Source organism: Varroa jacobsoni, unplaced genomic scaffold, assembly GCF_002532875.2.
Source record: "Varroa jacobsoni isolate VJ856 unplaced genomic scaffold, vjacob_1.0 scaffold_858, whole genome shotgun sequence".
Classification (NCBI taxonomy): Eukaryota; Metazoa; Arthropoda; class Arachnida; order Mesostigmata; family Varroidae; genus Varroa; species Varroa jacobsoni.
In genome coordinates this window covers 496,008-506,362 of record NW_019213760.1, presented here as the reverse complement: position 1 = coordinate 506,362, position 10,355 = coordinate 496,008, and the positions used below count along the sequence as shown (strand labels likewise).

Here is a 10,355-nt window from a genome sequence, read left to right as displayed (position 1 = left end):
TAAGATGTAGGCAGTGCACGAATTTGTTTGTAGCACACGTATAAGGTAGAATCGAAATGGAAATACTGTGAATCAAACAAAAAAAATTAATGGTTATTATGGTATAACTAATTTATCTTAAACTATCTCAGAATGCATAACAGTCTTCTTTTATGTGTTCTTTAATTATAAGTATTTTCATTTTTTAGTATTAACTCTTGCTGCTAATGCTAGCTGTCTTCCTAACAAGTTCCTAAAACATTCGGTATCAATCTAAAAGGTGCTAAGATTTGGAATGCCACTAAGTCAGTAGCAAGGCCTGCGTCCGCCTTCAAAAACGAAGTAATAAACATGATTTTGCAGACGCTCATTACAAGTTCATGACCATATCGTTCAATTCCTTCTCCCCAAAATTCGCCAACTGGATTAGCTGTCACTTACATTGCATAGCTCAACTATGGGGCATAGTTTCCTCGCAATTACGCTCTGAAACTGGCCAGACGACAAGAATTGCCGGTCTCGATAGAGCGAAGATCTATGGCACTTTACCGGGGTGAGACGACCTACTAGGAGAGAAACAGTGACTGTACAGGGTGCGGAGGTCGAAGAAAGGAAAAAGTGGGAGCATAGAGAAAATATGAATCGTATTTAAGCCACCCAAACACGCTGCTTCAGCAGGCGAGCTAAAGGGGAACGAGATGTACGGATGAGAGAACTTGTCTCGGATCAGTAAAAACACAATTTTTCTTTTTGAAAGCGAGCGAGGAATGATTTATTGATCGGGCGCAGTGAAACGCGAGGTTGTCACAAGTGCTGCCTGAAATGAATCTGGGCATCGCTTTGGCGCGAAGAGAATTGTTGATGTTTAAGACGATGTGTGGCGCAACGTAATTGCTACTATATAAGGGTAAGGACTGTTGTCATTGTTTTGTTTTGCTATAGGTTATAATAATAATAGGTTTTTAGTACTAGGGTATATTGGCATTTTGTACGCCAGAACTTACATCTGAGTAGATAAAATCTGCACTAATATTCTACGTAACATCTGGGGTAGTGTGTATAATAATACGCTGTCTTTAGTGATGCTGAGTTCCTAGGTCAGATACCCCCGCCCCCGCCACCCAATGCAATTGAATGTTGTAACACGAATAGTATACACACTGTATTGCTTTTATGACTAGCAAAATCGTTATATAGTAGCCGTATCATCATGCAATGGAATGGACTGCCGTCAGTACATCAGTGTATATATATTTAATATATATATAACCAAAGAGGGCCCTATTGCAATTTGTCCGCTAATCCCTCCTGATTTTACTTTCTACGTGTTGTTGGTAATAATACATCTCCAACAGAGACCTATAAGACTTTTGTAACGGTAGCATATGGACCACTCTCTCTGTCAGCTTATTCTTCGGAAAAACGATTTTCCCAGCGATGTTTTTTGTGTCCACGATACGCAATAACTAACGACAATTCGCTGATGAGCCTAAACAGTAGCCAGCTTGGGAGATGGTCATCTTCAATAACAAAATACAAGGCAAGATTTGATAATACGATAGATTTGAGTCGATAGGCTACATTTTAGATCACTTCAAGGGGCTCGGCCGACTTGTCTATCGCTTAGCAAGAAGTTGGCACCATCGCTTTTTGTTCAATAGCGGCGAGGCGCTTGGCGCTTCGCAAAAATATGCATTGCATCCAATTTTTGTCGCTACTTGTGCAGAACACGCGACCTCTTTATCAAGACATCCGATCACGTGGCGACGGACAATTCAGCAAAAAAGCCGTCTGCCTGCGTCCTGCCCTGTAAATAGCCAGCCGTGTTGTATCATTGATTTCAGCCGCTGTAGGGGAAGCTCGAAGCTACGTGTGTGCCCTACATGGAAATCATACTAAGTGGAAGAATAAAGCGCGAGGTAAGACGCCCTCAACGAACGCAAGCAAGAAACGACTCCAGTTAACTATTGAAGTTTTATATGTATGAAGGCAACATAATGAACGGAAGATAAAAACTGTTAGTTAACTAGTAAAAAGATGGGGCTACCCCCTGAAGCACTTCAGGGTTTTAGGTGAGTAGGCCTGTTGGATATCTGAGGCTGCAACAGACGAATACAATGATTCGATAAACAGGCCAGCAACAGTGATCTATCGTTGTCTGTATCAGTCTGACAAGCAAATTGAGTTCCTCAGAACTGAATTTTCGCTGATATCTGTTGACCCATGAAGTATAGCGGAAATTGTCAAAATTTCAATGAGAGTTATTATTCTCAGCAGATTTTTAACGTTCTGAAGAAAAAAAATCATTGTCTAAACCTCTACTACATCGTCTCTAAATGTATCACAGGAATATATTTTTCCAAAAATAGAATTAGTGTTGTCCGAATTTCAACAAGGTCAACAATGAATTACGGCAATATAGATACTAATAATAACCCGCACTCTGCGAACAGCACATCCCCATTAAATCGTTTTACATTTTAAAATTGGCATCCTTGGTGCTCGTATATGGGCGATCCTTGCTCCCCTAATACCTAATTATTGTATCCAAATGCCATGCTCGTTCAGTCGTATCGAAACATTACCACAATAGTTGGCCTACAAATGACCAGCTTGATACTTCCCCCGACGTAGGCAAATCTTCCGCAATTTTTTTTTACACAAAATCTATTTCGCTTAAGCATACACAGACGCCGCCGATACATCAGCTCATGTCGAGCTCATAGCTTGCTTTCGACTTTTCATTATACGAACATGTACAGTGTAGCCAGATCGGAGACACAGGTCCGACGGCTATTTCGTTCAGCTCTACTAACGCCGTCCGATTTCATCGGCCGACTATCCGGCCATGGAGAAAATAGCCGGTGTCTCTTATACACCGACTGCGCTTGACGCTCCCCCCGGATACCCCCCGCTCTCTCTCGCCGTTTGTCTTTGTTGTTGCTTATATGCGATTCTGGGTCGGGTGAGGTGCGGAGTCGCCTTCTACTAGGTGGTCCCTTGTCGCTGATGGATAAGAAAATCCATGGAGAACGTCCATTGGACATTGCTCGATCAGCCGCTCTGGGCTTCCATAAGCAACACGGGTCCCATTCACTCGTTCACGGTGCTGCGCTTTACAACACGTGTCAGTCAGTATGCTATATAGCTAAGCTGAGCTATTTGGTAGGCACACAGGACTCATCAAGGCAGTGTGTAGTTCACTTTCTCCCTTATATTCCGATCTATATCGTTCTCTTCCTTTCTATGTTTTCCGATAGCATTTAGCTTATGTCTACAGGCACAGATCAAACGACCATGTAACTATATACGCGGCTAATTATCTATGGCAGCGATTGGTGGGGGTACGCGACCAGACCACCATGGAAAGACAACAGCCGAATCAGTAGAAAGCCGACCGAATAGAAACCCAAACAGGTACTTTAGTCCTAATAAATATATTGCCTATTTTGTCGGCCACCGTCAATGGCTCCTCGCACTTTTGGCGGACACTCGGACTCGTTGTCTGTATTAGCCTGATCGTCTCTAACAGTGTTTCGATATCAATGTGTCACGCTTCATGTTGTTGGAAGATTGCTGCCTACACTGCTACAAGCATTAGTTTTGTCACTAATGGCATTATTATACTATTATTAACCCTGTTATTATTATTATGAGTACTATAATAACTAGTGTAAATAAGTATTGAGTTTCGTTGATGACTAATGTTAGGGGATGCTGCGATGTGAGCGTATGATTGTAATTACAACAACTGAAAACTTTGAGGAAGCCATTTTTACCGGTATAAGTGAGTCTGGCCATGGGATAACATCTGTGTGGTACGCCGTACGTACGTATGCCCTGTCTAGCTGAGGGTTCATTCGTTAAGAACTCATACAGCTGCTCGCGAAGAGGTCAATCGGTATCTTTCCGTTTGCGTCCACATTCACACATAATGTATTATCCAGACGGAATTGGTTGGCCAAGGGTTCGTCACTAAATAGAACACACGAGATCGGCAACTGGCTAGGATCCGTTCGTAAATTCCCTATAAATTTCAGCTGACAATAGTGGATTTACTTGTAGTTTTAGACACAGGACGAAAGACAAACGTCATAGACTAAATGTAGATAGTTTCACGCTAACGCTATTTAGAGAGTTGCACAGTATAAAGTTCAGAAAAATATGATCGAACTTATATCTCGCATATTTTGTTTCTTGTAACTAATTACCTTAGCATCATTTCCCGGCCTAGCCTAGTTTCGTTCTATGCAAACATGTCTCTCAGGACAAACAGCATTCACCTGCAACTGAGCCCCGCTTATAGCAGACGACTGAACTAATCATCAATATTTAGCCGCTGCCCGGGAGCGTTTATACTCTCACTTTGTGTTTTTTTTTTATCGCTTCGATTGGTATAAACTATGGACATTTCGGTGGGTATTGACTCTGCCAAGCCTATCGATTTGTATCCTAATACAGAAGGGGGTGCTTTTGTCCTGGACATATGTTTGGGCTTATCGTAGTAAAGCTTGAGCCTAGGTTAGGCTGACGTTTTCTCATAAAAGGGCATCATCGTTTACAAACAATAGAATGCATCTGCAACAAATCCATCGTTAGCTAAATCAAGCGAATATCCTGTTGTAAATTACCTTCATCACAAACTGAAAGAGAATCTCGCAAATCCGTAACCGAACAATTAACAGAGTATGTAATTTGTAGCCTTAAACACAAATGCTAAGTAACAGCAAAAGGAGGGCCAATATGAACAAAATACATACGCTAACTTTTGATGAGCTTACACGAAATTTAAATATCATAAAAGGAATACGAATGTGAGAACATAGCCCCAGTATGAGCTAGGACTACAATCAAGTCGTATCTATGATAAAATAGGAAAGCAGAATAAGGACATTTGTCACCAGGGGGATACCTCTAGAATTTTCCCTGGGCTAGGCATGCTACGGGTACCTAGCCTAGATAGAGAAGAAAGAAAAGATGTGAAGCATTTCAACATTCGGCCCTTCTTCAACAATGCTTTCAGGCCGCTTTTTAAAACACAATAACATCTAACAAAAAAAAAAACAGCGTTAACAACAGCAATAACCAAACGTGAGGTAGCGAATAAGCGACAAACGAAAAAACTTGTTGTAGCTCTGTTTCGCTTCATGTTGCTCTGAAAAAGACGAGGAAATTCAGCGACGGCGACGACAGAACGGATAGTGCCAGCATGTGCTTTTACTCATTGGCGAGGAAAATTGTACAAAAACGAAATAAAATAATAAGGAAAACACAAGTTGGACAAAAAGACGACATGTTACAGATGTACTCCCCTCCCCTCCCCTGGAACTAAAAGAAATTCGTATCCTTCCGCTTTACGGCCAATAAGCTAACAAGTTGGAACTTGGAAGACCTCCATCTTTTCCCGGAGATACATACAGAGCGCGTCTCTCGACACGAAACACGTAACGTAGGCATACGAGCAAATGCACCGTTACGCACAACGAGCGAAGACCAGAACACGTTCCGGCTGACGCGATCTCCACTCATTTTCGAGCTCCTTGCACCTACTACGACAACTGCCGCAAAGGCTAAAAAAGGACTCGTCCTTGGCGGATTAGTCAGTCATTGTCGGTGCTTCGCATTATTGATCTACGCAATAAAGAAACTATCAGAACGATAGCGTACAGTCTGCTAACGCATAAGGCCGTCGCCTTACGAGCAGTGGCAGGAAGCGGTTGGTTGGTTGATGCGGAGTCAATGAAGGGCATTAAGTTCACGAAAGGGCGGAGAGCAACTATTCTCGTCAGGAAAATGCTTCATTCGTCTTTGTCTCGCAAAGCCAACTTGCAGTGTGCGCATATTGCTAAAGGAGCAGACTGACGCTATACAAGACAGGAGATATGCTATATATTTTCTGCCAGAGGAAATGAACGTTGCAGAAGAAGGAACACAACGAACGTGAAGAATAGAACATGAAAAAGAAAGGCGTGTCGATGCACTAAGGCCCAGATGGAACCAAGCAACATCAAAACAGGTCCGGTCCGCGTCACACCATCAGCGCTGGCCTTACGGCTTAAAAGTGCGTGTAATGTCACCGCGGCCGTTAACTTACAGGGAAGTTTGTCTATTAGGCTACTAAGCTTAGGCAAGAGGAAGGCTCCGTCAGCTGGATGCTGTTCTCCCAATGCAGCTTTTTTTTTTTTTTCTGTATATGAGCAATGAGCCGTGTTTTGATCGATGCGCAGACGTGATGCAGAAATGTAATGCATTTTGGTGTAATATCGACTAAGCACATGTAACAACTAAGGTATTACAATGTTCGAGCTCCGGCGAGTTGTCGAGTCGTTCGTGGTCAATAGACGTCGGTTAAAGATTCAAGCAATTGTCAACCCACTCGCAGGCTTTCGCGCTTTTAGCAATCTTACGCCCTTTCGTATGTTTCAAATTGACAAAAATCGTCTTCGAAGACCGTTCGTTACGGATAAACTGAGCCCTGAAATAGTTCCCTGTTTCGTTTTTTTTACTTGCCCTTATAGGTTTTTCGATAATTTTACTAAAATTGTTATGAAGCTTTATTTTAATAAGTCGATTTTCAAACACCGCCAATTAATATAGCCTTAACAGTAGATTTAAGTAAGTTGGGTGAGCAAGCATCGCATCGTTGAGTACTATACGTTTGGTTAAATAAGAAAAACAATAATTGTTATTTTACAGCTTATAAAAAGATTGAAGAATACGACAAGATGCATCTTAGCACGTTATAGAATTGCATTTTAGCTACAACTGCAAAAACGTCTGCTTATTTAACTGCCCTAAGGATAATCTTCAACAAAAAATGATTTAGGTAGATTATTGAAATCAGCCCCATCTATCGAATCGACAAGATGTATGCTAGAACTATTGGAACATGGACTAGTTCATGCATCGGAAAATAAGAATGACCGTCTGTTTAATCCATACGAGTCATGAGGCTATAGGGAGGCATTGACAAATAACCTGGTAATAAACAAAAACGCATACGCTGTGTCTTCATGAATATCTTCTACAGTATAATGAGACATATGAACTGCAAAAAACAAGTTTGACTAGACAACTTTACTAAGGCGCTGTCGAAAAGGTATCGACTGTCCTTCTAGCTATGCGGTTTTGAAGTCACATATCTCAGACTGCGTTAGGTCGGCGTTGCTGGATCTTGGCAGCTGCAATTTGGCAATGATCGATCCTTAAAAATTATCGGAATGCTTTCACTCGAAACTAGCATAGAACGTGCTATAGTTAAGTTAAATTACTGCAAAAATTCGTCATATTTTACAATTTTATTGCACAAATGCTGCCCAGGCCCGTAGTGCCTGGTTATCGGAAGAAACAGTCCACACATAGTTCTATCCCTTCCGTTCTGGAAATTTTGATGTGCAAGTCGTTCCTCGTAGTGGTCGATCGTGACGAAAAACGTCGATGAAATTATCGCTAAAGTCCCCAAGCGGTTTTTAACCCATTGACAAAAGCTGGCTGTAAAAAGAAGCTCTGTATTTGGACGCTGCGCAAAGTGACACACATATTAACTTGTTCAATTGCGCTTTTATCTGCGAAGGAATCGTATTCCTATTTTCTACTAAGACACAAGAAAATCGAGCCACTTCTAGAACAGTAGTACATCACGGCGGATATTCACTAGATAATTATGTATAAAAGACAAAGAAAAAAGGTTCCCTACTCTGTGACAAAGTACAAATTGTCGTCATCGATGTTCGTGCATTGTAAGCCACTGTTACCTAACAAAACAAAAACTTTTTAACCACTGTTGTCAACAACTAATAAGATTGCAAATTCGGCCGAAACCAGCGAACGAAGAGGGCGTCATCTTCCATCATAAACGGGCTAGCAACATACATACTTAGCTACTCGGCAAAAATTAAGTGAGCTTGGACGGGAAAGTTTAATGCATCGGAATATCCATGTATGATATATACCTAGAAAACACTTTTAGGACACAGTGCAAGCGTCCAAATTATCGCTGTTCAGTGAAGTAACGGTAACTGAATTATAGTAAAACTAGCGATCGTCTACGATAGCTCTCTACAGACCCAGTTCCCGGTCTATTCGAACCATTTCTCCTTAATAGTATGGTTTCTACACACAGCAATCATTGAAATGAAGTAATATATTCTGTCCGCTGGATCTTGCGATTGACCAGCTCCAATATAAAAATGAATTTATCAGGTCAAAGCATAAAAATTTCAAGTAGGTGATAAAATGGATGTCAGGTATTGTGAAGATATCATCTGGAGTTCTTTTTGTCTTCTAAGCACGTTGATGACTGACTGCACAGCAAAAAAGTTATGAACCCGATATCTTTGTAACAAAATCAATGTGTTTGTCAATTGTTTTTAGCGTTCGCTTGTACGAGTTGTGACAAATGAAATCGTGCAAAGTTCATTCCACAAAGAAATGGCTTTTTTTTTTGATTCGGTAGCTTTTTTTTTTTTACCAGAAAACCATACCCACCGTCAATACGGCAATAGGCTGGTTCCTTTGTGAAGTAGTATGCCTATATCATTATAAGAAAATCGTTTTCGCTTTCTGTTATTACTTTGATCTACGGAATACAATGAAGGTTTATTGTTTTTACATGGGGTTAATCATCTACGAATTCTAGAAAACGTCGGCTACACTCACTGATTTTTTAATTAATTATATTTCTCTCACAGAGGCGCACCGAGCAAAATCACCTGCGTTGTTCCCGTTAGCTTAGCTCATTACCTACACGATACTCTTCAAACCATTCTGTTTATTTAGCACCTATATTGCAAGATCTCATTTTTATAAACAGCTGCAAGTTCTTCAAACCCGTAATTGGGGTTTGTTAAGCACAAGAAAATGGATATATTGCTCTGTATTGTCTAAGTCAGAGTGCTAGCCTTTCTTGAAATTCGCTCCCGCGTTAGGATAGCGTCGTGATATAGCGGAAGTCACAGACGATTTTTCTCTTTCTTCTTATTGTTTTGTACCAATTATCCTACTTGTCTTGTTTCTTTACTGTGCCCTCCTGCGTATAAGCTGCTGTTTATTTGTCTTTGTCTGCGCGTTCGAGGCGTGGTTCCTTTAAAGGGACGGTTAGCAACGGACATCGGCCTATTATCCGTTAAGGAGGGTGTCTCTCCTCCAATGAAATCGGGAAAGCCGCACGAGCTCCCTCTCCACAGCTGCCCTCCTTTAGCGCCTCGTGTGTAATTTCGCATGTGGTCCCTGGCTGACCAGTTCTTTCAGCAATCCTCATAGAGGAGGGTTGTAGATGCTATAGACAAAGCACGACAAACAAAAGGAACTTTAAACGTATAAAAATCCCCTGAGAGGACCACTCGTCATGCTTCACATTCCCCACACTTTTGCTAGTCCATTTGCTTGAGCAAACGCGTTCACCAAACGCTACAACCAGAATGGTATAGCTGGAGCCACATCAGCTGGTAAATCCGTAGTCCAAACGTATCGTAGTATAATTATAGCTAACACGAGCTACGATGATGTTTAGCATAGGAACTTTGACTGAAGAGACACTCTAGTTTTTATGGTCGTGATAATAAGTCTTTCCGATCTCTCCAAATCAAACCGACAGATACGAAAACAGTTTCGTATGGCCACTAAGTAGCCATTGAAAATTGCAAACGTGTTTGTTTGTTTTATCGAAAACTATCCGTGGACTTCTACGAAAGAGTCAAAGACATCGTTAGGTCACGTTTTTTCCGTTGTTTCTAGTACAATAGTATCTGAAATGACATCTGACATATTCATCTGTCCAGTCACAGTAGCTGTAACTAGGGTTGCACACATTTTCAACTTAACGAGTGGCTTTTAGATGAAATGCATGCACTCTGATTCGGTGGTCGGCAAAGGATTATTACGAGTGGTGTGTGTACAAGTGGTTACTGTTTTGATTTGCTAAAGGAAAATGAAACAGATAAAAAGCGACGAGAAGAAAGACTTTCAGAGGAAGCTTTTCAAGTGACTCGAGAACGTGTTTACCCGCTAAACAAAGAGACACATCAAGTGGTCCGAGTTCGAAACCGGGCGTGGACGCACCTCGTTCTGTGCCGGTAGGGCCAGCCATCAGTGGCTGAGGTACAGCTGAAGTACGGGACGTAAAACTCAAACCAATTATTTATCTCGGCGACTCTAGCGGTGTTTGAACTAGGAGAGCTGGACTCAGAGGTTTATGATCAGCAGTAAATCACTTCGGGTGTTTGTAGAGCTCACACCACGCCAGAATGATGACGGCTCTTTTTAGCAGTCACGCTTTATTGCCCGTCCTGGGGATTTTCTCTTTTGCGCATATCCAAGGTGAGTTCTCGTTTGCACCCGGTTGTTCCGGCAGACATACTTCTCGGCCGGGATCGTAC

The 10,355-nt window shown here is 41.6% G+C and overlaps 1 protein-coding gene and 1 long non-coding RNA gene across 6 annotated transcripts in view; one reads left to right on the top strand and one right to left on the bottom strand.

Moving 5' to 3' along the window:
- The window catches only part of LOC111264431 (uncharacterized), a 70,199-nt gene that overhangs the window by 34,473 nt on the left and 25,371 nt on the right, over positions 1 to 10,355 (bottom strand). The gene's annotated exons all lie outside the window — the stretch shown is intronic.
- Positions 9,250 to 10,355, top strand: part of LOC111264429 (neuronal growth regulator 1) — a 37,898-nt gene continuing 36,792 nt past the window's right edge. For all 5 annotated transcript variants that reach the window (XR_015312691.1, XR_015312690.1, XR_015312689.1 and 2 more), the window contains exon 1: positions 9,250 to 10,296. Coding sequence is in view for 2 of the 5 variants with exons in the window: in XM_086970081.1 (XP_086826207.1) it covers positions 10,224 to 10,296 (73 nt within the window). In the remaining 3 variants the exon portion in view is untranslated. The remainder of the gene's footprint in view (positions 10,297 to 10,355) is intronic.